This window comes from Muntiacus reevesi, chromosome 6 (genome assembly GCF_963930625.1).
Source record: "Muntiacus reevesi chromosome 6, mMunRee1.1, whole genome shotgun sequence".
In the NCBI taxonomy this organism is placed as follows: Eukaryota; Metazoa; Chordata; class Mammalia; order Artiodactyla; family Cervidae; genus Muntiacus; species Muntiacus reevesi.
Window position 1 is genome coordinate 65,343,174 of NC_089254.1, and position 27,848 is coordinate 65,371,021.

Below are 27,848 nucleotides of genomic sequence, written 5' to 3' on the forward strand. Positions count from 1 at the left end.
TGCTTGGGCTGGACCCGCTTCTGATTACTCTTTTAATAAACCCCCGGCACAACTAGGTCTGTAAAACCTGCGGCCCCAACTCGGGGCCGCCTCGGTGGTAAGATGGCGCCGGTGTAGGAGCTGCCTCCTCTTAGTGATGGGGAAAGGGTCATAAATCCGTTGTTGTTTATGAAAATTTACAACTTTGCAATACAACTTTATGAGTTGTTCGGCCCTTCCATTGGCCGCTGTCGGTCATGTGGATGGGAACCGTGAACATGAACTTTTTTATAATTTCCCTTGCGAGAATAGAGCCGCATTCTTTTGCTCCGCTCCGTCCTGCCTGCTTCGGAGCTCAGCCTTCCAGCCAGGCTCGGCTGTGCTTTGTCCGGCGATGGCGAGCGAGATGAGGCCCCGGCCCGGCCCGGCCCGGCCGCTCCCGCTGGAGGTGGGGTGTGCCCAGTTCCTGGCGCCGCGGCGGCCGCTTTGCAACTCGCAACCTGGCTAATTTCCTGCGTCCTCTAGCACCACGAAGGACAATTCGTCTCCCCGGGCTGCCCAAGCGACAGCTGTCAGAGGGACTGGAGCTTCTGGGAACCGCCATCTGAAGGTGAGACACGTGGGGAGAAAGGAGCAAAGGTGGTGAGGAGGCAGCGGGCGCCGGCGGCATTGGGAGAGAGCACCCCAGGGCGGCCCTGGAAGGGGGCAGACCTAACCCTCTCCCACCCACCTACCCGTTCACACGCACCCCCATCACACACCACAGTTCCCACACGCCAACACACACACTCCCTCCCTCCCCTCTCCCCGGCGTGCTCACCTTGGCTCACCTTCCTTCCGTGCCACAGCTCCCTGGCACGGGGCAGCGCCAACTGAGGGCTTCTCTCCCCTTCCCCAGCGACCTCGCAGAGCCCCCAAAAGGAAGTGACCCTGCACCCTGCGTTCCCCACCAGCCTCCCGGGTTTGGATTTTTTTTTCTTCTTTTCATTCATGACCCAACTGGCAGGATTGAATCCCCCCCCCCCCCCAATAACTGGAGATAGTTCCCGAGGTGGGAAGACAGTAAGTGAGGAGGGCAAAGTGAATTCATCGACAGGCGTTTTTATAACATATTCCTTGGGAAGTGGTTTCTAGACAGTAAAGGTAGAATGAGCAAAAAACCAAAAACTTACTAATTCAACCAGAATCCTCTGCTGAGTGCCTGCTTCGCTTCGCGTGGTCTTCCGATGAGAGAGATGTCTGGAGCGCGCGGGGAGAGGGAACAGGTTCGTGGGTGGAATTCTGTGTTGAAGGAGAGGATGGGGTTAATTGTTGGGTGTTGCTTGGCGGGAAGTTTCGGTGCAGAGGATGTAGTGGTGTTATTGTGAGTGGCAGGGGCCGCAGCTAAGGTTGAAGGAAGGACACAAACCGAGTCTGGGCGATAGGGGGACACCCCCCTCCCCAACCACCTCGGCGCAGCGGGATGTCTGGCGACCGCGCTCCCCATCTCCCGAGAGAGCCGGGAGAGAACTGTGCAGCCGCCTGGGAGGAGGCGCGGAGGGTGCATCGGGCGTGGGCTTGAAGGAGAGCGGTGGCGGTGGCGCAGAGCTGACTTGGCCTAGGTGAACCTCGGCCAGATTTGTCCCGGTAGCTTCCTGGGACAGCGAAATGACCCTGCCGTTCTCGGCCCGAGTTCTTTTTGTTTGTTTGTTTGATTTTGGTGGTTATTGTTTTCCCCACCTGAATATGATGCCTTGGTATGCATTCGATACTTGAGAAGGGTCTGTGGACGTTGGGGGCTTCCACCCGCGCCGGGGGTGGGGCGAGATGCGCTGAGGCGGATAAAGCGGCGTATTTGCATCGCGGGGCCGTGGGCTGCCTGACTGCGGCTGCCGCGGGCAGATAATTTATTGCGACCGCACCGGGCGCTCGCTGCTGCCACGCTGTGGCCGTCTCTGGAACCGACGCCAATCGCAGCCCCGCGTAGTGCAGCCTGGCGCGACTGCTGCGCGGGCCCCTCAGAGATTTCCAAGCAACCCTAGGAGAGGGGGGCGAGGGAGGACCTGAAGGGCGGCCTCCCAGGGCCTGACTGGCCGGGAACCTCCCCCGCCTTGACCGCCCTTGACGGGAGCTGGACGCCCGACTAGACTCGGGTCCTGCTTCCACCCAGCAACCATGGAGACTGGTCGCACAGGCCGCCTGGCACGTCATGGCTGCTTCTCTCCAAACTGCGCGTTCCAAGGCGCCCCGGGGGCGCACGCTGGTTCGGGAAACGCGCGCGCTTTGGGATTTAGAAATTGGAGCTATCACTCCTAGTCCTGGGGCCTGCAGGCCTGGCTGACTCTGAGGAGGACTGGCTATGGCAAGGAAGGCGGGCTTTGGCTCCACGCGAGGGCCTGTGACAAGCAGAGGCCGCACCTGTGTGCTATGGGCTCTGGCCTGGGCGAGCGAGCCCAGTGGACGCGGGGGCCCTCAAGGAGCCCCCCGCACGACAGCAGGCCTCCCTCCACACCCGCGGAGGTCGAGGAGCTCAGTGGGCAGCCCAGGGAAAGGGCGAAGTGTGAGGCTCTGCTCACCATCCCGTCCGCCTTGAAGAACAGCGAAAGGTAAGTGGGTTTTCTGTGTGGCTTTGACCGAGGAAAGAACCCTGGTGGCCATTCTCACCTTCCCAGGAGAGGCTCCCTCCAGCGTCTGGGGCTTCTATTCTTGCCTGAAAGGAGTGCGCACGCTCTCTCTCTCTTTATATATATATATATGCAGCTAATGCTGGTTGGAGAAATAAATTGGGCAGCTGCCAACATGATATGTACCAGCCTTGGCTAACACCTAGAGAGATTTCAGTGTAATATATTTTTTCCATCTTAGTGCCTATAGAAGCTAGAAATACGCTATTTTCGCTGTTAGCTGAGAGATCAAATATTTTGTTGACTGAGACAATGATTAGATTGAGAACTCAGGTCAAACCATAACAGATACTAATAATACTAGTAAATTGCCCCCAGTCCCAACACTATGTGGAACCTCGAAGAATAAAGCAGAAATGATAAACATAAACATTTATCAACATTTCCAAATGATTATTTTCATCTTAATAACTTGCTCGAAATCACTGTCATCTGATGGCATTGTTTAAAGAACTCAAACATTTTCTTCTAACACAGCTTTTTAAAACTCCCTTTAAAAATTTCGACTCTCAAGTTTTAATTTTCACCTATCAGATCCTTCTCCTAAAGAAATTTGAGGGCAAGTTAAAATTATATCCTCTCCTACCAGGCTGTTATTTATATATGCAAAAGAGAAACTTTCCCAGGTTCAATTGATTGGGGCACAGGCAGAAGGCTTCTGGGTGCAGCCCCCATTCAGTGGGCAGCAGCTGATTTCAAGGATGCACCATAGTCTCTGGGGAGGCCAATCAGAGCCCAGTCTTTTCTCAAATTTTTTTCCTTGGGGGAAGTGAGGGGAAAAAATTGAAAAGCAAGGAAGAGATTAAGGAAGTCGTTGCCAGATTCCTCAGGGACCCTTGCCACCCCCCCAAGTTCTGAACCCCATCAGCCTGCATTCACCAGTTTTACAGATCTTATAAACATCCTCTGGAAATTCAACCAAATCATATAAATAAGTCTTTCTTCAAGCTCCACGGAATTGAGGACTTTAAAGCTAATTCAAGGGTTTTACAAGCCTAACAAATACAGTTGTAAAAATGCCATTGGAATGGTACCACATTGTACAAAATGAGATTGATCTATGCGCTGTAAAAGTCAACTATCTTGAAGGCACAGCTCTCAGGCAAGAGAGCACAGCCCAGGACAGGCTTTTCATGTCCTGTCTGGGGAAGGCCAGGCCTGCGACCGTGGTAAACGCAATTCAGATAATTTCTGGAGCTGGGGAGACAACTGTTTCTGGTTCTGGAGCCACAGTGGTGGCAGGTTCCCCCAAAGTCCCAGAAAAGGCAGGAAAGGGGGATATTCCAGGACAGTACCCTTTGGACAGGTGACCCAGAAACCAAGCACGTTCGTTATTGCCACCGCCTTGGGCCAGCAGAGCTGCCCTCTCTGCTGGGTTGAGCCAGGCACCCTGGGTCACTAGCACCTCTGAAATGAGGGCAGAGTTTCCACATCTGGATCTGTCTCATCTCTGCCACCCAGCCCGGAGCGCGAGAGGGGAGCAGGTCCTAGGGCTGGCTTTGGAACTCATTCCTCTGTAGATTTCTTTCTTGTTGAAACCAGTGGTTTCCAGCCTCTGCGTTCCTGGGTTCAGAGGCAGCCAGAGCGGGACTCACAGCTTGTGTGTGTGTGTGTGTGCCTGCGTGTGCGCGCGCTTTGAGGCCAGGCAATAGCTGGCCATTGTAAGGAGGCCTCTGGAGACTCAAAGGAGACATGTTGTACGTGGGAGTAGGGGGCCGGCAGGGGAAGAGACTAGCCTCATCCTAGCCCTGGTTGGCTGGATGTGAGCCTTTCCCTTTAGTGGCGAGGCCCAGGCCCTTGGTGGGACTGGGGAAAGAGAGGAGGAGATGATGCACCGATTCCTAAGGCGTAGGAGAGAACTGGGGCGCAGGCCTGGTTTCTCAGATCCCTTCTGCATGTCGGTAACCCGCACCCAGGGGGAGAGGAGTGCAGGGGGAGGGGGCAAACTCGGGGCCCTGCTGGTAGGGCAGGCCCGCCCGGAGTAGAGTCATCCTTGTCACCGCCCCTCCCGGCGCGGGGCTGTCAGGTTTCCTGTTTGGAGAGAAAAACCAGCAAAATCCAGCAAGGCAAAAGGGAAGGAGAGAGCGGGCCTGTTTGGGCCTTTGCGGCGGCCGGGACACCGGTGCCCCTGCCCGGGCTGTGCCCGCCGCCGGCGTTGGGGGAGAGAGCCGGGCGGGTTGGTTGTGCGCGCCCATCAATCTGCCGGGCGGGCGGGCGGCGGGCGGGCGGACTGGGGGCTGTTTGTAACTTTGCTGCCTCGGTCGCCGCGGTCCCCGGGGAGCGGGCTCCGGCGCTCGCTCCCATTGGCCGCCGCCGCGTCAGCTGGTGCGATTTGCTGCTGTCGCTTTTGGCGTTCGGCCATCCAGAAACAAACCAGTTCGATGACTACTAATAGTTATAGCCAGATGTACTAATACACAACAAATCACAGTCCTGCAGAGGGGCGCGCAAATGAGTTCCTATTTTGTGAATCCCACTTTCCCCGGGAGCCTGCCCAGCGGCCAGGACTCCTTCTTGGGCCAGCTGCCCCTCTATCCGGCCGGCTATGACGCGCTGAGGCCCTTCCCGGCCTCGTACGGGGCGTCGAGCCTCCCGGACAAGACGTACACCTCACCTTGTTTCTACCAACAGTCCAACTCGGTCCTGGCCTGCAACCGGGCATCCTACGAGTACGGGGCCTCGTGTTTCTATTCTGATAAGGACCTCAGTGGCGCCTCGCCCTCGGGCAGTGGCAAGCAGAGGGGCCCCGGGGACTACCTGCACTTTCCTCCCGAGCAGCAGTACAAACCCGACAGCAGCAGCGTGCCGGGCAAAGCCCTCCATGACGAAGGCACCGACCGGAAGTACACGAGCCCTGTTTACCCCTGGATGCAGCGGATGAACTCCTGCGCGGGTAAGGTGTTTCCCTGCAGCCCCTCAAAGAGACTGGAGGGAGAGGGGGAAGGAGGCAGGGAAAGAAGGAAGGAAGGAGGAGACAGAGTAGAAAGAGGACACAGAAAGAAAGGAGGAAAAAATGAACAAAGTTTCTTGGGCTTTTAAAAAGGTTTTTTTAAAAAAAATAAACCCAACCCATTCCCAATGGGACAATCAAGCTGTGAAAGAGTGAAGGCAGGGCGCTGGTACCCATGTAAGGTGACACCTTAGGGGAGCGTGGGGGGGTCTCCATGCTCTGTGAGACCCAGTGGCGGGGCAGTCTGATGAGAGAGCCAGGCTGGGTGGCAGGGTGCCTGCCCACCCCGCACCCTGGTAACACCCTGCGAGCTTCCCCCAGTCGTGAGGGCCTTCTGCACCGGGCCTGAGAACGCCTCTTTCCCTCACTGGCTCCTCACCTTTCTGCCCTTCAGAAACCCATCTAGAAAGAGGCCCTCATTTGGCCCCTTGCAGTGTCTCCCCAAAGCCTTGGAGGGCCACATCCCTGGCCTCAGGATTTTTCCGCTCTCTCCTCCCTCCCCTCCTCCCCCCTCCACTCAACTGCTCACTCACAGCCAACTTCTGCCTCCTTCTGAGGCCCTGCCTGAGTCTCACAAACCCAACTTGGGGGGAGCCCCCAACCCATGGGTCTTTCTGGCATCAGAATAGATAGCCCATCACAGCCCTACATTCTAGAAGCCCCAGATGGCCCATATCTCCATCTCTTTGCCCCTAATTTCCAAAAACTCCACAGGGAATTCTTGGAGAAGGACAGAGCCTAATGCAGATTTTAAAACTTACAGTCTTTTGCTTTAAAATTCACTTGTGTTTTCAAGAGCTCTGCTTTTCTCAGAAGGGCCATACAATGGGAAAGCATTTGCAAAGATCTAAGAGGGCTGACCATTTAAAATTTTCCAAAAAGTATGTTGTGTCCTGAAGTACTGACCACAGTAATAACTCCACAGAGGTCGGTGTGTGAATTGGGAGTGTGTACCCTACTCACAGGGTTCCACACCCATCATTTCCAGACACACACACTGTACCCCCACAAAACAGACTTAGGTGCCCGGATTTAAGAATGCTGTTCTATTCTTTTTTCTTGTAATATTTTTACTGAGCAGATTTTGCAAAAACAATCATTTCCCACTCCAAGTCGTTTTAGGTGGAAAATATCTCGCTTGGTATGAAATAATCTTCTCCCATCCAGTCCGCTTTCGGGCCCCGGACATAGTGGGAAAGGCGGGTGGTTTCCAGTCCCGAGACCAGGGCGCGGGGCTCAGGGCTGACTGGTCAGGCGGCCTGGATCCTGGCTTACTGGCGTCCGGCCATTTCTGCCCGCAGGTGCTGTGTATGGGAGTCACGGGCGCCGAGGCCGCCAGACCTACACGCGCTACCAGACGCTGGAGCTGGAGAAGGAGTTCCACTTCAACCGCTACCTGACGCGGCGCCGCCGCATCGAAATAGCCAACGCGCTCTGCCTCACCGAGCGCCAGATCAAGATCTGGTTCCAGAACCGCCGCATGAAGTGGAAAAAGGAAAATAAACTCATCAATTCCACACAACCCAGCGGGGAGGACGCTGAGGCAAAGGCGGGCGAATAGACGCCTGGGCAGGGACCAGGCCCGCGCGCTGCAACCTCCCTTGGCTTTGCCCCCTTGCCTTCGCCTGCTCCCCAACTTTTCTTCCCGCCTGCTCTCATACGGGGGGCTTTCGAAGCTTCAGGGGAGCCTGGCGCTTTGCAAACGCCTGAGCATTTATTTCTTACAAGGAGAAAAAAAAAAAAAAATCCCACACAGCCAATCCCAGCGGTAGAGCGAGACGCACTGCACACGCAGTCCCGATCTCCCAGGCTGCCCAAGCCGGATCCGGATCTCCGGGCCCGCCCCGAATCTGTCCCCGGCTCTTGTATTAGCGCCTCTGCACGGCCCTGAGCTCGGGTCGCTGGGTTACTGGAGAGGAAAGAACCCGGGGACCGAGCCCGTTTTGGTGTCTGGGCGTGTTTCCGCCTCAGTTCCTCGCCACCAAGTCCCAGAGATCTTGATCACCACATCAACCCCGACCACTGGGAAGAGGGGGCCTAAAGTCTGGGGCCCCAGCTCTGCCGTGGCCTTCTAGGCCTGTTCCCAGACAGGAAGACGCGCGAGGAACAAAGAGGGACCGAGAGAGAGGCTTGTCTCTCGGCCCCGCACGCAACCGTCCGTGGAGAAGAAGCAACCTCAGCCCAGCCGAGCCAACCTGGGCACGGGTGGAACTTCACAGCCCTGGAAGCGACTGGGCTCCCCGAAGGCTCTGAGCTCCGGATTCCGGCTCCCCGCCTCCGACAGCGCCGGCGCTGCCACCGCAACAGCTTTCAGGACCTAAGGAGACGGCCCAGAGCCGTGGGAGCCGCAAGAGTCCTGGTTTTCAAACGTGCCAGGGGCGCCTGAGATGCTTGGCCTCCACCGGGGAGACTCCCCCGCCTCGCCTTTAGGCTATATTTGTGATTTACTTTCGTCTTTCAGAACCCAGAAAGATAACCACGGAGGTACTAGGCACTGCCACAAAATGCTTTCATTAGCGCCCTCATTTTACTCCTGGAGGTCTAAGCAAGACCCTAATAACTCGGCCCACGGATCCCCAGCCCCAAACAGCTTCTGTGGCTGTGAGGAGCCTGGGCCCACTCTCTGGGTTCACCGAGAACCCTCCGACTTGGGGCCCGGTTGGCTAGAGGAAAGGGACTGGGTGGTGAAGATTCTTCAAGCTGGATACTCAAAGCAAATCAAATAGCAAACTAATGACAGGAGAACCATATTTACACGCAAGAAAAATCGACCCTGGTTATAAAAGTGTATGGAATTTGACCTCGCCTCGGAGAAACACTACACAAAAGCTATCTTTAATAGACGCCTGTCATTTAAGAGCGGCAGGAACACTGCCCCTCACGCGCTCGAAAAAACAGAGCCATAATTGTAACTGCTGCTGCGGGTAGGATTTATTTCTCCAATTGGCTAAATGGCCTCCCCCCTTCCCCGAAGGTGATATCTGTATTTTCAAATTTCAGAGCTGTCGGCACGACGGGCAGAACCGACCCCTATCTCGCTACAAAAAATAAGAGGGGCTACACAGCGGGGAAATAAAGTTGTTGTAAATAAAATTCAAGTCACCATCTTCCCCCAGTCCTCTGCAACCTCGCCGGGCACGCGATCGGCAGCTGACGGCCTCACAATTGGTACATCCTAATGGAACTGCGAGGGAAATGCAATAATTTTGCCATAATGGGCTGTAACCTCAATTCGACCCCGGCCCTTGCAGCCCCGGGTCGGAAGCGGAGCGATGCGCTCTGCCTCCAGCGGGTGGCGCTCGAGTCCGACTGAACGACGGCGGCGGGCGGCGGGCACGCGCCTGGGGCGCGCGCGCCACCCCTCTCGCCTCCACCCAACTCCCCCATTAGTGCACGAGTTTACCTCTAGAGGTCATCAGGCAGGATTTACGACTGGACAACAAAAGCACGTGATTCGAAGTCGTACCCCATATTTGGGTGCCTACGTAGGAGGGAACCAAGTACATGTCCCAGTCATTTCCATAATTCATCATAAATTGTGCAAGGGTGCTATAGACGCACAAACGACCGCGAGCCACAAATCAAGCACACATATCAAAAAACAAATGAGCTCTTATTTTGTAAACTCATTTTGCGGTCGCTATCCAAATGGCCCGGACTACCAGTTGCATAATTATGGAGATCATAGTTCCGTGAGCGAGCAATTCAGGGACTCGGCGAGCATGCACTCCGGCAGGTACGGCTACGGCTACAATGGCATGGATCTCAGCGTCGGCCGCTCGGGCTCCGGCCACTTTGGCTCCGGGGAGCGCGCCCGCAGCTACGCGGCCGGCGCCAGCGCGGCGCCCGCCGAGCCCAGGTACAGCCAGCCGGCCACGTCCACGCACTCGCCTCCGCCCGACCCGCTTCCCTGCTCCGCCGTGGCCCCTTCGCCCGGCAGCGAGAGCCACCACGGCGGGAAAAACTCCCTGGGCAACTCCAGCGGCGCCTCGGCCAACGCCGGCAGCACCCACATCAGCAGCAGAGAGGGGGTTGGCACGGCGTCCGGAGCCGAGGAGGACGCCCCCGCCAGCAGCGAGCAGGCGAGCGCGCAGAGCGAGCCGAGCCCGGCGCCGCCCGCCCAACCCCAGATCTACCCCTGGATGCGCAAGCTGCACATAAGTCATGGTAAAGCCAGCCTTTTCCTAAATCCAGCCGCGGGGGTGCGACTCTCGGTCCCCCTCCCATCTCCTTTACCGCCCTCTCTCTCCCGGTCTCTCCTGGTTTCCCCTCTCCCAGCCCGGTGGAGCCTCTCCCCGCCGTTCTCCTTCCCCTGCCTTCCTTCCTCCTCCTCTTTGCAGCGCTGGGCGCTCACAAATGGGGGGTTGCGGGGGAAGGGGCCGTTGGTCAGGCAAGTTTAGACGTTGAAAGAGGGGGGAAAGGAAAAACAAAAACATATCGAACCCCAGCGCCTCGGAACGCGCTGACGGGTCAGGCCAGTCGAGCAGGGAGCAGAGGGGTAGAGGATGGCAGTAGGGGCCGTGAATCGGGCTTGTCAGGGCGGATAATTTATGAGGAGGGCTACGCTGGGGAAACAGCGTTACTAATTAGAGTCCCCGAAAAGGGGCTTGGGGGGGAAATCATCGAGGCGAGTGCTGGCGAGATTCTGAAGTTTGGGCGCAGGAGGAAGAGCAGGAAAGGAAAGGAAAGGGGGAGGGAAGAAAAAGAAAGCAGGAGCCCCAAGCGTGCAGGCTGGAACAGGAGGCGCCTCGCGGGGCTGGAACTTTGAGGGTGACCTGGAGGCCACTTGGGCGCACAGAAACGGGCCTTGCTTTGGTGGATGTCTGAGTGTCGGGCAGCCTGAGAGGGTTGTGCCCTGCCTCGGGACGCCAGAGGCAGGTCCAAAGGGCAAGAGAGGGACGAGGGAAAGCCGGGTGATACTCCGGGGAAGCGGCTTCAACCTCGGATGGGCCGATTGTTCCCAGAGTCCAAACCGTATTGTTTTCTCTCTAGGAAGGAAGAGGGAAGGAAATTCGGGAGGGGTGGGTGGGCGGGCGAGGAGGGAGGACTTGTTGAGCTTTTCCCCCCTGTTCCCTGTCCGGGACCCTGGCAGTTCCAGCTGGTGGACTTTTTGGTAGCCAGAGGCTGAGGAGTGGGTGGCTAAACCGCTGACTTTTCTGTTGCAGACAACATAGGCGGCCCGGAAGGCAAAAGGGCCCGAACGGCCTACACGCGCTACCAGACCCTGGAGCTGGAGAAGGAGTTCCACTTCAACCGCTACCTGACCCGCCGAAGAAGGATTGAAATAGCACATGCTCTTTGCCTCTCGGAGAGACAAATTAAAATCTGGTTCCAAAACCGGAGAATGAAGTGGAAAAAAGATAATAAGCTGAAAAGCATGAGCATGGCGGCGGCGGGAGGGGCCTTCCGCCCCTGAGTATTTGGGCGTTTAAAGTACTGAGCAGTGTTAGCGGATCCCGCGTAGTGTCAGTACTAAGGTGACTTTCTGAAATCCCCTTGTGTTCCTTCTGTGAAGAAGCCCTGTTCTCGTTGCTCTAATTCATCTTTTAATCATGAGCCTGTTTATTGCCATTATAGCGCCTGTATAAGTAGATATGCTTTTCTGTTCATCTCTTTGTCCTGAATGGCTTTGTCTTGAAAAAAAAAATAGATGTTTTAACTTATTTATATGAAGCAAGCTGTGTTACTTGAAGTAACTATAACAAAAGAGAAAAGAGAAAAAAACACACAAAAAGTCCCCCCTCGACCTCGTTTAGTGCCAATGTTGTGTGTTGCACTCCAGTTGTTTAACTGTGCATGTGAGTGGAAGTGTCCCTGTCTCAATAGCTCCAAGCTGTTAAAGATATTTTTATTCAAACTACCTATATTCCTTGTGTAATTAATGCTGTTGTAGAGGTGACTTGATGAGACACAACTTAACTTGTTCGACGTGTAGTGACTAGTGACTCTGTGAGAAAACTGTGACTCTGAGCGGTGTGTCCCTGCGTGCCTTTGTAGGACGCTTTGCACGAACTCTGGAAGTGGCTCTTATAAGCGCAGCTTCAGTGATGTATGTTTTTGTGAACAAAGTTACAAATATTGTCCAAGTCTGGCTGTTTAAGCAAACTGTGATCAGCTTTTTTCTTTTTTTTTTGGTATTTGTTTTTAAGGAAAAAATACTGACTGGAAACAAAAAATAAACTTTCTATTGTAAGTTCTCTTGGTCTGGTTTGTGCCAAATAGCAAGCGGCTCTTTCTGCTCTTCTGTCTGTCTGTCTGATGCGGGGAGGCAGTGAGTCTGTGGCTACCTGAGCAGCCTGCTTGTGCAAGGGGACCTCAAACCAGCAGCCTGACCCGCGGCCTCCCTAACTCTGACCCAGCAGAGAGTTCAGGGCAGGAGGTAGAAAAGCCTTAGGTGCTTGTAAAGCCTGAGTTTAACCTGCCCGTTTCTGAGGAAATCAAGTTAACTGGCTGGGTACCAAAAAAAAAAAAAAAAAAAAAGAGAGAGAGAAAGGAGAAAAAGCCCAGGGCTTTGTTAGCGGCCCTCAGGGGCCCACACAGTTGCTGCCTCTCTCTGAAGGCCATCCTAGGCCTCCACTTGCTGAAAAGGCTACTGTGTCAAGCTGTGGCCCCCAGACCCTCTACCCCTAACCCACCCAGGCACTCTTTCCCACTCCTCGCCCTCCTGAACCCAGCTGGCTTCTTTTGCTACAATTAATTTGCTACAAATGGAAGGTACTTACCCCATCCTAGCTTGAGTGGGAAACTCCTCAGAGCAGCTAAAGCAGCAACTAGAGATTTGCACATTTACCGACTGCTTACACTGATGCCGTCTTTCCTTTTAAAAGTTATAAAACAGTAAACTTTATAAGCCCCAGTTCCGGCTATATGACATTTGGGTGCCAAATGAATAGGGTTTTGTCTATGAATTAGATCGTAAAATCATCCATAGCACAGACAGATCGGCTCACTGGCTATAAAACGTCACGTGGGGCCATTAAAGTAAGTTTTATGGTTTTGGGGAGTTGACATCCAACATTATATACCACATAACATATAATCTCACTGACGCTGGACTCCATTTGACTCTTTTGCAGGCTACGTGTGCCGCCTGGTCATTCAAATTGTCAATTTTAGGTCCAGAAGTGTCCAAACCACAAGTTCTCAAAACTCTCTGAAAAATGGCTACCTCCGAGTTAAGGTAAGCTCGTCCCCTGAGCGCTTTCAAGTTTATTTGTACTCTGAAAACTTTCTTTCTCCATCTTTCTTTCTCTCTCTGGTTCAGCAACTCTGGGGTTGCCTCAGAATTCCAAAGGGGAGAGCAGACTTTCCTTCGGCTCAAAGGAGCAGCGCCAGGAGCTAGCTTCGGAGGCACCACGGTGCAAGGCGCCAGTGGCCGCGCCGCATCCCCAGGCCTAACTTTAATTGCTGCACCAGCGCGGATGTTAATGACTTCCGCTGCTCTCGCCGGCGTGCAAAAAGATGATTTTTGTGTGTGAGTGGGCCTGCAGGCGGAGACTGGGCAGGGTCGCCCCCATCCCGGGACTGGCGGGCCGGGCTCTGCGGGGTCTGCGGAGCCCTGGGTGGGGGCTGGGAGCACCGGGGGGCGCGGGCCGCGGGCGCCGAGGCCGCGCTGCGCCCGGGCGCGCTGGGGAGTTTGAAAGAAAGGCCCGAGCAGGGCCGAGGAGGACTCTGGCGGGATTCCTTACGGGGCTGTGGCAATACGTCTTCGCGGGCCGGGGTCATTTGGCAGCATTGAATCGAGGCGACGGCCTTCGGGGCCGGGTCGCAGGCCGGCTCGGTAGAGCCCGAGGGTGGCAGGGGCCAGCGAGGCACACCTCCGGGCTGGGCCCCAGGGTTGCCAGGCCGAGGCCAGGCCGCGGGCACCCGCGGGACGCTGGGGACCGCAGGTCCCCACCTGGGGGGAGGGCTCAGCACCCCCTCCCCGCCCCCACCCGGGATGAGGCCCTGAACCTTGTTCGCCTGCACGTTCTTTTTATTTCGGGGAGATTGTTCTCACCCGCCTGTGAGTCTGAAGCAATAAACTTTATGGCCGGATTTAACTTTAGTCTTTGAATCCCCAGTCTAAATGAAAGGAGTTACAGCGCTTTCTTTTCTTCCGCCTTGCCTTTCTTCGCCCTATCTTCTTTCCTTTTCCTCTCCTCCTTTGCAGAATTAAACCATCCAGGCACAGGACCCTCAAAAGGCAACTTAGCCATCTCCCTAGATAACACGTAAGATTAGAGAAATTTATTCCCCCTCAATATACAGGCAAAGTCTCTGTTGCAAACTGTGCCCTGAAGTTTGAGGGGAAATCGAAGTGTCTTCAATGCCCAACTTAAAAGCCCCCAGAGCCATTAGGTTGTTTTTCCTCACACATCATAAAGGGTAGTTTAGGGGAGAAATTGGTCGTTTGTCAGTAGGAGATTTCCGCCTTTCTTTTGTTAGCTGCTCTTTCTGTTTGATCCCAGGAAATTTACATAATCTATGATTTCCAAAACAGTTCCCAATATTGCACCAATGGGTGAGATAAATTTTTCCTGGGTACAGTTGCAGCTTGGTCTCAGCCACCCTTTTTGGCCCCAACCCCCTACATTCTTCAGTGGCAAAGCCATGACTGGGGACCCTGTGGCCTATCCTGGGTCCTTTCTCTGAATGGGTACCCACAAGGGATTTAGCAGATTTTCCCCATCTTGGATGAAGAACTAAGCCAACTCCCCCAATCCAGAAATGAAACAGAAATTGGGATCTTCTGTCTCCAAATGCTTTTCTCCTTAGGGAAATTTTCTGCAAGTGCTGACTGTAAAATGAAGTCCTTCAAGTGGAAACATTTAATGTGTAACTTGGAATTTCCACAAATTTTATTGTGCAGAGGCCACTTTCACTCAACCTAAGTCCAACAGATATCCCCAAACTCAGAGGTCCAGAAAGCAAAACCTCAGAAGTTTTTTGAAAAATTGAAACCCTCCCACAAGTCCCACTCCTCTTGAGTAGTGGGAAGGCAAATCTCTGAAGTCCTTTCATGTAACCTATTAAAGTGGGCATTGATAGTTCAGCACTTAGGAAGCTGGGTCTGTATCTTAGTCAGAACCAGAATATTAACTTTATTTGGGTTCTCTTTTATTATGTGTTAGTGAGAATTCTGGAGTCTTTGTTCTGCTGCTCTGAGTTTCAGGTTCTTTAATAGAAAACACTGGGTTAAGGGTTTTACTTTAGTTACTCATTTGGTGATCCTGCATGAGTGATTTCTTGGTGACTAAAATTAGTGGCAGAAAAAAGAGGGATAGGGATCCTGACAGGTTCATTTAGGTAACTTGCCTGGAGGAAGTGTCCATACCACTTCCGTGATCGCATCCCACCCTGGGGTGTGGGAATGGGCAGAAAGTTTCTGGACCAGTATCACACAATATGGGGGAATCTTTCCCATGCATTAAAAAAATATATGGGCTATAAATATTGTCAGCTTGCTTATTTCTATTGTAATTATCATAAAACTTTAGAGTTTAAGAGAGCAGGCCAACACACATGGGGTTAAACGACTTTAAAAAATACAGCATCCAGGAAGACCTATGTGAGCGGTATTGGAGGAATTTTTTTTCTTCCTATTTTCATAGGAAGCATCATAAAGAGGATGACTGGTTATCTGCTTGTTTTGTAGATAAAGTTGTTTTTTTCTTGTGCATTCTTTTGGGGTTGTTTTTGCAGAGGAACTTACCTAGGAAAAAAAATCTCTGTCACCCTGAGGGCTTTATGAAGACATCTAGCCTCAGCCGATGGCTGCAGAGTCTGTCTGTGATCCTAGCCTTGTAAAAGGAGAAGGCATCCGAAATGTGCCGGGGCCCATTTATTTCTACAGGCTGAAGAGACAATATTTCCTGAACTATAAATATAATAGGAAGTTTCTGGTCACACTTACTTAGGGGTTTGTTAGGGTTTCCATGGTCTAATTTCACAACATTATGCAAAGATTCCTTCCCCCTACCACCACTCTTTCCCCCTGCTTCATTGTTGGCATTCTGAGAGAACAACACAGAAATTTCTACTAGAAACGGAGTCATGTTCAGTTGTTGAGATGTGAAGAATATTATATCCAAACAATTAATGAGGGAGAGCAAATACATCCTGAAAGATAGGCTATTAAAGAGGAAAACAATTCTTTTAGCTTAAGAGATGCCCTTCAAAGCCTGTCTCCCATCTTCACTCTAGAGTCTGTCTGAGGTTTGCCCACCATGGAGAGTGCAGAACGTTGTGGGCGCCATCCCTTTGGCTTCTAAGGCATGTCTTTCTAGACAATGACAAAACTATACACGGGGCTTCCAGACTGGGCTGAGGGGATCTGCCTAGGCTCCCACCCACACTGGAGAGGGGAGCCACAGTCCTAGCCATTCTAAGCTCCAGAACTAGAAGGTCTGCCTAGGTCTGTTTTATTTGGTGTTTTTCCTGCAAAGAAAGCTGCCTTTCCCCCATCAGTTCCCCTCCCCACAAACCGGTCTTTTCAATAATAATATTTGTTATGAAGGTTATTGGGTAATTATTGCGATTTTGTGAAGCAGCCCTTGCTGGAGGTGAAGTCTGTCATCGCCTAACAAATGACGCCCGTGCAGTTCACTGCCGGGTTAAGTAAATGCAGAGAAGATAAATCTGCACACCCTAGGAATCGCCAGCAGAGCACGCTTTAGTACAAGTTCACAGTCAACTCTCCTGCCTGGGCCAGCTCTCCCAACAATTAGGGCTGCGTCTTTATTTTTAAATAAAGGAAAAGTCTCCAGCTTCCATTGCCTGTTTTCTCCCCCATCTTTTTTCTTTCACTTTGTGCGAGGGTGCTCTCGAAAAAGTCTTCTGCTCCAAATTTTCCTAATAAATGTAATGATGAGTGATTTTAAAATCATCTCATTCCTATTTTAAGTGATGACAAAAGGAGGCAGGAGGCCGATTCAACAGGAAATACAGTTAAAAACACACAGAAATATCCAATTCGCCCTCTTATTCCAAAAGGCGGTGGCAGAAGCAGGGCGTCCCTGAGCTGCTCCGGTGGTGGGGGGCGCTTCCCCTGGAGAGAAGAGGTACAGAGTTGTGTATCTTTGTGGCTGTAACTGCAGGTCAGAAAGTTGAGGGTCAAAAGTTTACATCGTGCGGCACTCTTAGTCAGCTGCCCAGACAGAGTTTGATGTCAATGTTAGAGCTGCGATCTTGACTATCAGCACAAAAGATAAAATGGCTCGGAGTGACGCGTGTATCACGGCATGGACTCCAGGTGAACCCTAGTGGTTGAATGACCTCAATTACGAAGAGAAGGATAGAAAATTCCTCTTTTCAAGAGTAATACATGCTGTATTTCATCTTGAATGATCACTCCCATTCTAAGGGAATAGCAGTAGGTAAATAGGCATAGATTATTGAAACACCAACACTTAGATGCTGGAGAATCCAGGAATCTGTGGGTTTGTCTCAAAATAAAAAAAGCTGAAAACGCATTAGTGGACCTTTAAAAAAATTATGTAGGAAGTTGCCAATGTTCCATCATACCTTCAAAGGGAAAAGAGTGGAGAAGGAAACTTCCTCTCTTTGAAACCTGTGATGTTGATGGGCTAATTTTTTTTCCTTTTTAGTACCTATAATGATCCCTAAAGTGTGTGAAAACAAGGGCAAACACAGGCACTGCTTGCAAAATGCATCCTTTGCCATTTTCAAGCACAGAATGCTTTTTTTCCTGAAACTTCCACTCACTAAGTGCTAAGAGCCCGGAAGGGGAGAAAGGAAGTGGAAACCCACTACCTTCCCACCAATGAAAAAAATGCTTATTGGTACCAGGAAAATACTCCTGTTGTCAAACGCTTTTCTTTATGCTTATTGTTAACCCTACACTGAACGGGAGAGAAATGCTACAATTTATGGGTGAATAAACTGTAAATAATATGCCATTTGGAAGATGGAATCCACAAATGCCAGATCACTTAGTGAGACCACTGTGACAGACTTCTATTCTCCAGAAAATACTCCTTAAAAATACATTTGGAATAAAAGCTAAGGAGAGGGGAAGCAAGCTAAGGAGGGAGGGTGGGAGAATAGGAAAGAAAGGGAATAGTGTGTGAGGGAAGCCAACTGGAACCATGCCTCGTGTGTGCGTTGCAGCTGGAGAGCTAAACAATATTTTATTTTTCATGCACCTATATTAACCTTAAGTGCTGGTGCCATTAGCATCTATTTTCTGGGGGACATGGTTTCCTTTTCTATGTATTGATCTTCAAAGTAATCTATGAAGAGAAACAGAAGAGAAAAATGAAATTTTTTCCCTAGGTTTTTCTTTTAACTTTGGAGATAAGCTAATTCAGCTACTCAGAATATAGATCTTTGCAGGGACATTTAAGATCATCCCACTATAATCTGGTTGATTGGGTTTGCTGGTGCCAGGTACCTTCAGTGGTATAAAGCAAATATTTCCCAAACACTGCCTTCCTGGAAGTAGTCAGATTGTTTCCACTGTGCAATGTGTAAAGTTTTTACTCTGGCCAAGAGCTTGAAGCCAAATGGGGGTGTGCCAGATGAGAGGAAAGGGAACAACTGTGGTGACTGCTATTACAGCAACGAACCCTTCACCACATCTGGGCCAGTGAGATGAAGAAAGCAGAAACCCCCTGTATTCCTCACTAAGACAAGTATGTGTCTCTTCGAGAAAACCTTGTTATTGGTTAAAAACGTGCCACACCTTAGGAACATGTCAGCTTCGATAACCACAGACACCTCTTAGCTAGTTTTTCAAGTCAAAGAAAAGGTACCTGCAGAAGTTATCACTTTTAGAGTGCTTACTTTTTTTTTAATTTGGAGGATTTTAATCTTTAGGCCTCTGACACAACCCTGGTTAAAATTTATATCTAATCTGAATATGAGTTTCATATGCCTTACGCCTGGGTTGTGTTCATTAGTATAAACTACTGTTAAGGAAATTACTTCAAGACAACTGATTGATCAAATGGCTGATAAAGTACTGCTTCTCCAAAATCCTATCGAGTATAGGTAGAGGGGAAGCCCTCAAATGCCACTATCAGGCATTCTGAAATTCAGTCCCTCTCTTGAGCGCTCCAGAGACGTGCTTCAGATAGCGAACAGTCAGTCTGAGGGACTCTAGCTCTAGAGAACAAAGGACAAATACAGTCAATACATTCCATAACGTTTACATTTCCTTTGCTTCCCCCCACCCCCGCCCCCGCCTTGATTTTCCCTGAGAAGGAGTGACCTGGGCAAAGCATCCTGCTCTCTAAAAGGCACTGTATAGACCTTTTAGAAGCGCAAAGTCCAAGGCCGAGGTGAACTTCAGGTCAGCGCGTCTAACAAATATGAAAATGTCGGCTGGTGAAGGGCGCGCCTTGTGATTTAACAAAGACTGTCAATGTGTAAGATTAATAAGAAACAAAATGCACACGGTGTCACTGTTCGGTCACTTTGAAACTTGGGACAGGGTTGCATTCAAGAGGGAAGGCTGTTCCAAATATATTCAAAATAATTCAAATCAAATTCAAACTAGGCTGCAAAACACTGCCTCCCTCTCACCCTCTCTCTCCCTCGGACTCCTTTTGCTTTCCTTCTCCAGTTGGGATTTGAGGACATGATGAAAAGTTATTTCACTTAATGGGATTTTAAGAACGCTTTGGTTAGGAATATATATTATCCCTGCACATGGAAATGAGGAAATATGCTTACCAGTTTCCCAAGAAAAGGATAACGCTTTCACCGTGCTTGGGACTGGAGCCAGTTGGTGTGCGAAGATTAGCATGTTCCCACTCTGCTTGATTTCAGGGCATCCCATCTTTTTTCGGGCAAAATTCTGCCGGTAAACTTCACTTTATTTATTAATTGAGTTAGTTTCTTCCTGGCTTTATGTTGGTGTCTTGAATCTCATGTGAAGGCAAGAGGTTTTTTTGTTTGTTTGTTTTTTCAAAAGATTATTTCATTCAGTGGAATGATGCTACGGCTTGCAAACAGAGATTGTGGAAGGATCAAAAAAGATACTGAGATTGTTTATTACAGCCATAAATCTTGCAGTAAAATGTCAAAATGTCGGTGTGGGAGATAACACTTGGTGGTCCTGGCTCCGTTTGTGTTTATGATAGGAACCACAAAGACAAGTTACAGGCCTTGGGGGGATTCTATGTAAGCCCATCTTCCTAAAGGAATAGAGCCACACGAAACACAGGCACAGTTAACTCGTTTAGGCTAACCATATACAAAACAGTGCCTGAGCCTCCTTAATACTTTTAAATAGAAACTGGGTGGAAGGTTCTGAGGCTAAACAACATGAATTTTGTGTTTTAGTGTCTGTAAATAATATTGAACAGACATGGTTAAACCCTAGTCTGATGACACGAGGAGGGAGGCAACATTTCCTTGTCAGGTTTTTTCTTCCCTGAAGCTCAGTGAACAGTTTTGCTAATTACTTTATGTATGTATATATTATTCATGTTATATAGTATACATATGTATATGTTATTTTTCCTTGCGGTACAGAGATATTGGTTTAGGCAGTTCTATCACAGGCTAGATATTTCCCTTGAGTCTAAAGAGGATGTCTAAAGGTTACACTCAGTGTTGATTTCTGTCTGTGGCTTAGGTTTCATTTGTAAAAATTTTTAGGATGCCCCATGTCGATGGACATCTCTCTTCAAATGTGGAAAACCTCTTTGTACCACTTCAGGATGACTGCAGCTAGAAAGTTTAACATGATCCCTTTTTAAACCTCTTTTCCTAAATTAGTTTAAAGATTAGTCCCATATAATAGGCTTTATGTGGCTAGGCATTAAAGACTATCCATCAAATGGATATATTCCAGCATTTAGTAACTCATATGAGTAACCCATATAAATGAAGATAGAATTGACATTCCTTTTGAAGTGTCTCCAGGCTTAGGCTATAACTTTCCTTGTCTGCGTTCCAGACTGTTGTGAGAAGGCTGTTTATATTGCTTTTTGAAAAATCAACTGAGGTGCACCAGCTGAAAAATACTTGCTTTGCATGCCAATTTGAAAGTATTTTTAGAATGGTGACTATGGTACTTTGCACTGCTTGAATCTAGGCTGAAAAGAGGATCTAGGTGTGTCTATTACTCAGAAAAGGAAAGGGAAAATACACACTGTGAGGAAGGCATCAGCATTTACTTCAAAGATCAACATTAGGTGGAATTAATAAGTAATTTATTTGTTAATAATGGCGTAATTAGTTTACCCATCAAATTTCAATTACCAAATGGCAGGCAACAGCCCTCTCTCTCCTTTCCAAAGCTACTGACATCGTTAATATGCTAATTTTCAGCAATTCAGAAATTATAGATTATCTTTAAATATAACTTTAACGTCAGATACAGCCGGAAAAGCAACACCCGAAGACAAAACAAAATTCTTAGCGGGAAAAGACCCGTCGACACAATGCCTATGCTATCCTTAGCTTGTTTTTGCTTTGAGATTGTTCTGAAGTAGGAAATAATTGTTCTCAATGGTGGATTTGGTGAAGGCATCGTCGCTTCTATCTATCCCCACCCTTGGGCCACTTTCTTTCTCACAATTGCACCTACTCCATTCAAGCATATTTAATTCTGAATTGACACTTCCATCAAATGAGACGCTATTAGGAAATTCTGGTTTTTCTTAGGGAAATAACCAAATCAATTCTGCTTCTAAAAGGGAAAAAAAAAAAGCTCATCCGCTTCTATTGGAATAGTTTTGTTTCATATCTAGGGGCCGATTTCCCTCAGCTGCTTACCCACCCACCCTTTTTGGCTCCTGCTTGACTTCTCAAACAAGGTACAACGGGCGAGGATGCGGTGAGCACGATGTGGGGAAGGAATCAGTTGTGAGAAAAATGGTCTGTTGGCCCCATTCGTTTTATTCCGGGGTCAGGATGAAAAACGGAATCTCGCCTTGGTCCCGACGCCATTCCCTCCCCTAGGCGGCCTCGAACTCTGGAGGACTCCAAGCCAAGCTAGGCTGGGGCCCGAGGTCAGCGCTGGGCCGCGGCCGCCTGACTGCCCCGAGGCCTAGGCCAGGGCACGCGTAGGGCTCGGTCCCGGCATGCGAGAGAACCAGAAGCCTGCGCTCCCCGAATTGCCAGCGGGACTCAAAGTTGGGGGGTTGGAGGACCAAAGCGCGAGCTCCCTCCCTTCGGCTGAAGTGGGACAGCAGCATCCATCACCCGTCCGCGCGCTTCCTGATCCGGGTCCGCGCGCGCGGCGCGCACATTGGCGGGGGCGGGTCACGTGGAGGTACGGGGCGGGACGCGCGCCGGCCGGGACGCGCGCCGACCGGGACAGAGGGCGCGCGCGCGCGCGCGCGCGGGGGGAGGAGCGGCGCGAACTTCTGTGGCGTCGGCGGCAGAGGGAGGGGGAGGGGTGGGCGCTTGACAGCGGGGGAGGGGAAGAGAGCGGAGGAAGGGGGGGATGGGAAACGAGGCAGGAGGGGGAGGGGCCTCGGCGAGCCCAGAAAAACGACAACGCGAGAAAAATTAGTATTTTTGCACTTCACAAATTAATGACCATGAGCTCGTTTTTGATAAACTCCAACTACATCGAGCCCAAGTTCCCTCCCTTCGAGGAGTACGCGCAGCACAGCGGCCCGGGCGGCGGAGACGGCGGCCCGGGCGGGGGCCCCGGCTATCAGCAGCCCCCAGCGCCCGCGGCCCAGCACCTGCCGCCGCCGCAGCAGCCGCCCCAGCTCTCCCACGCGGGCGGCAGTCGCGAGCCCCCAGCCTCCTACTACGCGCCTCGGGCCGCCCGCGAGTCCTCCTATCCCGCGGCCGCGCTCTACCCCGCGCACGGGGCGGCCGACACCGCCTACCCCTATGGCTACCGCGGTGGCGCCAGTCCGGGGCAGCCGCCGCAGCCCGAGCAGCCCCCGGCGCACGCCAAGGCTCCTGCGCACGGCCTGCACGCGAGCCACGTCCTGCCGCCTCCTCCCCCGCAGCATCGTGCGGCGGCCCCCGCGCCCCCGCGGCGCTGCGAGGCGGCTCCCGCCACCCTGGGCGTCCCGTCAGGGGGCAGCGCCCCCGCGTGCCCGCTGCTCCTGGCAGACAAGAGCCCGCCGGGCCTGAAGGGCAAGGAGCCCGTGGTGTACCCCTGGATGAAGAAGATCCATGTCAGCGCCGGTACGTGGCGCCGCTGGGGAGGCGCGGAATGGTGGGCTGGGGCCGAGCCGGGTTCCAGGGCCGGGGCGGGGGTCAGGGGAAGAGGCCCCTGGGGGAAGAGGGCCTCGGGAGGGGAGCACCCAACTGGCCCAAGCTACAGTGGGATGTGGGTGTGTGAGCGCCAGCCAACCGCCTGATTCCAGTGTGAGAACCCTTTTGTACCCGGGGTCCCTTTATCTGGAGATTTACGAGACGACAAACTGTTAGGGCAGTAATTATAGCCCCCATAAATTTAATTGCCCTGGCAGAGGCTTCAGGCCATGTGTCTTTGAAGCTTTTCTTCAGCCCCAATGCCCAGCACTATTCTTTATGGCTCTCGGGTGTTTCCCGTTGTCAATAGCCTGTGAAACATTTTCTTTGCCGTTTTATGTATCTTGCGTGAACTTGGTGTCAGGTTATTATATAATGATGATGTCCAATTGCTCTTCCCCACCCCACCTTCTCTTTCCTCCTCCTTTCCCTCTCCTCCACTCCCTCCTCCTTGGCTTTCTCCTTCGGGGTTATGGGCTTTCAGTCAACCCCAGTTATAATGGAGGGGAGCCCAAGCGCTCCCGAACCGCCTACACCCGGCAGCAGGTCTTGGAGCTGGAGAAAGAGTTCCACTTTAACCGCTACCTGACCCGGCGTCGCCGCATCGAGATCGCCCACACGCTCTGCTTGTCTGAGCGCCAGGTCAAGATCTGGTTTCAGAACCGAAGGATGAAGTGGAAGAAAGATCATAAACTGCCCAACACTAAGATGCGATCCTCCAACTCCAGTTCGGCTTCAGCAGGCCCGCCAGGAAAACCACAAACTCAGAGCCCGCATTCGCATCCTCACCCACACCAGGGCTCCTCCGCACTCACTCCTTCCTCTATGTAATCTTCTAGAGCTCTAGACCACTTCTGTCACTCACCTGCTTTTCTCCTCTCTTCTGCCCCTTTCCCCATCCACCCGTCCCCATCTGGACTACGACTGACTCCCAAACAAAACTCAATTTGGTGAAAAGGATAATAAAAAGAAGCTGTTTTGCGGGTAAGAAAGCGTGTGAACTGGTTGCCACGGAAGAGAAGGCAATGACCAGGATGCTGGCTGGTGGGACAACCTGCTGGCCTGGACAAGGCTGCCAGCGTTGGGTACCTGAGAAGGACCACTTGGCATCAAATACTTTTGAGATGGCTGAAGCCAGTCGCACAACTCATGTTGATTGGGGACATGTACATTTGTTGCAAGCAGAAGAAAACAGACCCTTTTCCTACCTTCCTTAACTTCCCCTCCCTCCTTAAGGCAGCTCATAAAAGCTTGTACTGAACTGAATAAATGAGTAGCCACTGTGGACCTCACAAGATTATTTAATTCTCAAAAATGTATAGACCTTGATGGTAGATGTGACACATGTTAGTTTCCCTTCCTTTCATTTATTTAAAATATTGTTATGGAGATAGTGTCTTATTCTGAGGCACAATCTTGGAAGGGAGAGTGCATTTAGTCCCACGTGCAGCTGTACAAATTGTGGTGTGGCTCTGTAGAAAGCCATGTGCTAAGAATAAACTCTGTTTAAAAAACAAAGTTCTAAGACATATTTGTGTGTTTCCTACTTTTAATTAAAGAAAAGTTCTCTGAATTGAAATGGTTGACCTTTCGTGTAAAAATCCTGTAGATGGTTTGGGTTGCATTCACTTGGACTGACTACTCACATAATTTGTTCAACTTGAGCTGAACTCTTGTCAAGTTTGACCCACTGTGGGAAAAGTTCCAAAGAGCAGGAAAGCTCTTGAGCTCTGAGAGGGCTCCTCTTCTTCCCAAACTTGGCCAGGCTTTCAAGCTTCAAGTCTCTGTAAGGCATAGAAACGTGTCCTTCTCTGCAATGAAAGGTGAAACCGCGCAGTGCTGCGGGCCCACGAGTTTCTGCAGCTGTTCTACATGCTGAACTCTGAGCACACTTGGAAAGAAGTGGTCCCTTTGGTATTTATTGCACCTTCACACTTAATCTGCCTGTTTCCCTGGAGATAAAAAATAGTTTGTGCAAAGAGTTGAGATTGCTTTTTGTCTCTTGGATGTTTTTAAGGTTCTCTTCACTAACTGCAAGTTGGGATTTTTGTTTGTTTTTTTGTTTCTTCTTTTTTTTTTTTCCCAAGCAAGACCTTTAAAAATAAACTGAATTTTTCTGGTTCACCCTCCAAAGTTTTTTTGGAGGAAAGAATAATGACATCTTAAGCAAGGTAGATCTGGGAGTATTAAGTGTTGGAAGAAAGCCAAACTCTGAACTAGGGACATCTTCCTTAAATACTCCTTAAATACTCTCACTGTGTAACCTAGAGATCTAGATTCAAAAGGCTGAAATCAAACCCCACTTCTCAATCTTTATAGCCCTAGTATCTGCTTACTGATTTACAAATTTGTAAAGAGGATTTAGACTTGATTGTCACTGAAGGGAGTACTCTCCAACAAAATTGAGAAAACCAACAGCCCCTAGTCCCAGAATATTAGAACTATCACCTGACCTTGAATGAGTATGATTTTTAGTTCATGTAATAATTTTAGCAGAGATGGGAAAGGGGTCTCACCCACCTCTGCAGTATCAAAGGGGTTTTAGTCACATTTTCCCATCAGAGGCTGACTACCCTTAGCCAATGGTCAGTGCTGTTAGACCTTCCTCCTCAACTGGTCTGTGCGCCACAGGCAAGGGTGATCCATTTTCTACCTGGGAACAAACCAGATCTTAGAGGAAAGTGGACACCAGTCTCTGAGGGGCCTCCTTCTCTCCCCAGGAAAATTCAGGAGCAAACAAATACATTCCTTCCCAAGTCAGGCCAAACCTGGCATAAAATGCATTTTATAAGGTGTGAACAGTGAACGGGTGCCAGGGAGCTCTGGAAGCCCTGCAACTACCGCTAAAACTTATTAACCCTCCCCCTACTACATGCACTTGTAAAACGAAATTAAATCATGCTGAAAATAGCAATTTTCCCAGGAATCATTAATCACCTCATACAATAAATACTTCTTTGTAATTCAACAGCAATTCTGAAAGGCATTCTCTGGGAAAAGTCTGTGGAGAAGCGAGGGATCTTCTTGCAAATAATGTGGTCTCGGGCAAAGACTCAGCATCTTGGCTGTCTGCTCAAAAAATGCCTAGACTCTTGGTGGAAATTGAGTGTCGAGCTGCAAAACCTCAATTGGCAGATTATCATCATTTAAGGTAAATTCTTATATTTCTCCTTGGTAGGAAAGGAGGGATACGGGGGCATTCATTAACTTCATATGGTGGCACTTGTTTTGGGGTGGAAGGAGATTTTCTTAATCTATTCAAGAAAAGAGAGAAGATCAAGATTGTTTTTCTAATACTCCCTGACCGAATGTCAGTTTTTGCCCAAGCTGTCTTGATTATTAAGGTATTGGTAAGGTTTAGAAAGCCAAAATTACCCACAATGATTATGTCATTTCTTCAAATAATTTACCTGCTTCAGATTTGGTCTTTAAGGGAGCTTGTTATAACAGCTTAGAAAATCCCATTTTGTGTTTCAAAATCCTGCATTGTCTGCCCCTTGCTAGGGCAACCATAAGAGTTCACCCAGAGGACAAATTTTCTATCTCATTAATTGTTTTTTTTTTTTTTTAAGTGAACCCTATGGGCCCCACAAACCCTTGACCTTTAAAGACAGTATTTTGTGTAAGCTCTGTAAGTCTCGTACCAAAATGACCCTTAAACATGCTCCCTTCTTCTTTTTCTCTTTCCCCCGCCTTCCCTCTAACACACACTTATCAGTTTTAGTCACAGAGCCACACTGTGCATGACTCCTGAGATAAAAGTTTTGTCAACATCTGAAATCAACCTAAATCGGATTGGAGACACTTTAATGGTCACAGTTTGAATTAAGTACTTAACACTATCCCCCCTGAAGAAAAATGGCACTTTGCAGGCTCTCTTTCCTAGTTTTGCTGAAATCTACGATATACCCGGTGTTTTATTACAGCAGGAATTCAACTGTGACAGGCATAGTAGAGTACTTAATACCCAGGATGGAGCTCCTGGGAAGATTACCTAGATATATGGTGAGTGGGCCCTCCAGACAGCATCTCTGACTTTATATTCAGCTGTCCCAGGATGCCCACATTCCCCCCACCTCTCAGCTTCCTCCCCTTGGAGTGGGTATCACTCTCCCTCTATCCCTTTCCATTCCCTGAGCTTCCAAACTGTGCTGCTTTTCTCACCACTGCCTGTCCTACCACCCTTTCAACATAGAAACAGGCTCTTTGAAATGGAAAGAAAGAAAGCCCCAAAGAATCTATGTAGCCAACAGAAACCTGGGACTTCCGGTGTGGATGAGTTGGTTTTGTGGGGCAATAGGCTGTTCTTTGTACTTCCTTAGTCTCTGCATCCCCAGCTGCCATCAGGTATGGAACAACTCAGTCTCACCTTTCCCAGCAGCTGCTCCTGTTGCCCCTTCTATGTACTATGCACCAGCCTGAGAATAATTCTTCTTCCTTTCTCAAAGAGTATGGGCTGGGAAGGAGGAGGAAGAGAGCGTGTTCTGACTCCTTGACAGTAGCAGGGAGGCTGCAGGGGCTGCTGTAAAGCGTTTTAGCCTGAAACTTCAGTCTTGGAACTCTGGCATCTCTTCTTCCGGAGGCCCCAAACTCCAGGAATAACCACTCTTCCTACCCCCACTTTCAGGCCAGCCCTACTCTCTCTGTGATTGATTCCTGGGGCTAAAAGAGATTCCTTGATTGAAAGAATGTCCAAGGTGAAAGAGATCTGGATGCCATTTTGGTTCAGTCTTCTCAGTTTACCAATAAGGAAACTGAGGCAGCTGAATGCTTCCCTTTTATGTTCTTTATGTTAATCTGTATGTAGCTTGAATAGAGTCTTTGGTCTCATCTTGGATGGGGTGAGTGTACAGACATCTTGTCTCTGCAGAAGCCTCTTCTGCCTGGAATGGGCATGTGCATCTGGGCTTCACTTGAAACTGAGGGGAGGGCCTCAGGTGTCCAGGGGCCAGGGAAGAAGGGTGGCTTCTTGCCTGATGAGCCATCAAAGCAGTTGGGGAAATTATGTAACCAAACTGCTGTAGCCAGTGTGCTAAGACAGGTGGGTTGACCTCTGGACTCAGGAGGGAACGGATGTCAGG

At 50.4% G+C, this 27,848-nt stretch overlaps 3 protein-coding genes across 7 annotated transcripts; all 3 read left to right on the forward strand.

Annotated features, from left to right (window-relative positions):
* Positions 1-514: 514 nt before the first annotated feature.
* Positions 515-7,161, forward strand: HOXA6 (homeobox A6). The gene is made up of 2 exons (XM_065939323.1): positions 515-5,535; positions 6,894-7,161. Exons 1-2 carry the CDS (start codon positions 5,094-5,096, stop codon positions 7,151-7,153), a joined length of 702 nt encoding a protein of 233 aa, XP_065795395.1. The 5' UTR covers positions 515-5,093; the 3' UTR covers positions 7,154-7,161.
* Positions 7,162-8,864: 1,703 nt separating this feature from the next.
* On the forward strand, positions 8,865-25,867 carry HOXA5 (homeobox A5). 5 transcript variants are annotated; one of them, XR_010663690.1, is made up of 4 exons: positions 8,865-9,759; positions 10,758-11,069; positions 12,669-12,772; positions 25,739-25,867. XR_010663690.1 is itself a non-coding variant. In XM_065939318.1 (2 exons), exons 1-2 carry the CDS (start codon positions 8,865-8,867, stop codon positions 11,006-11,008), a joined length of 1,146 nt encoding a protein of 381 aa, XP_065795390.1. In that variant the 3' UTR covers positions 11,009-11,796. The 5 variants fall into 5 exon arrangements, 1 of the variants encoding a protein (XP_065795390.1); XR_010663689.1 differs by lacking the exon at positions 25,739-25,867 and adding an exon at positions 21,363-21,823; XR_010663691.1 differs by lacking the exon at positions 25,739-25,867 and adding an exon at positions 21,508-21,822.
* Positions 22,019-24,292, forward strand: HOXA4 (homeobox A4). The gene is made up of 2 exons (XM_065939322.1): positions 22,019-22,698; positions 23,252-24,292. Exons 1-2 carry the CDS (start codon positions 22,086-22,088, stop codon positions 23,596-23,598), a joined length of 960 nt encoding a protein of 319 aa, XP_065795394.1. The 5' UTR covers positions 22,019-22,085; the 3' UTR covers positions 23,599-24,292.
* Positions 25,868-27,848: the final 1,981 nt, after the last annotated feature.

Coding starts and splice junctions, on each gene's coding strand:
- HOXA4 (XM_065939322.1), top strand. CDS start 22,086: ATGACCATGAGCTCGTTTTTGATAAACTCCAACTACATCGAGCCCAAG. Junction 22,699..23,251: donor GAAGATCCATGTCAGCGCCG/GTACGTGGCGCC, acceptor ATGGGCTTTCAG/TCAACCCCAGTTATAATGGA.
- HOXA5 (XM_065939318.1), top strand. CDS start 8,865: ATGCGCTCTGCCTCCAGCGGGTGGCGCTCGAGTCCGACTGAACGACGG. Junction 9,760..10,757: donor CAAGCTGCACATAAGTCATG/GTAAAGCCAGCC, acceptor TTTCTGTTGCAG/ACAACATAGGCGGCCCGGAA.
- HOXA6 (XM_065939323.1), top strand. CDS start 5,094: ATGAGTTCCTATTTTGTGAATCCCACTTTCCCCGGGAGCCTGCCCAGC. Junction 5,536..6,893: donor GCGGATGAACTCCTGCGCGG/GTAAGGTGTTTC, acceptor TTCTGCCCGCAG/GTGCTGTGTATGGGAGTCAC.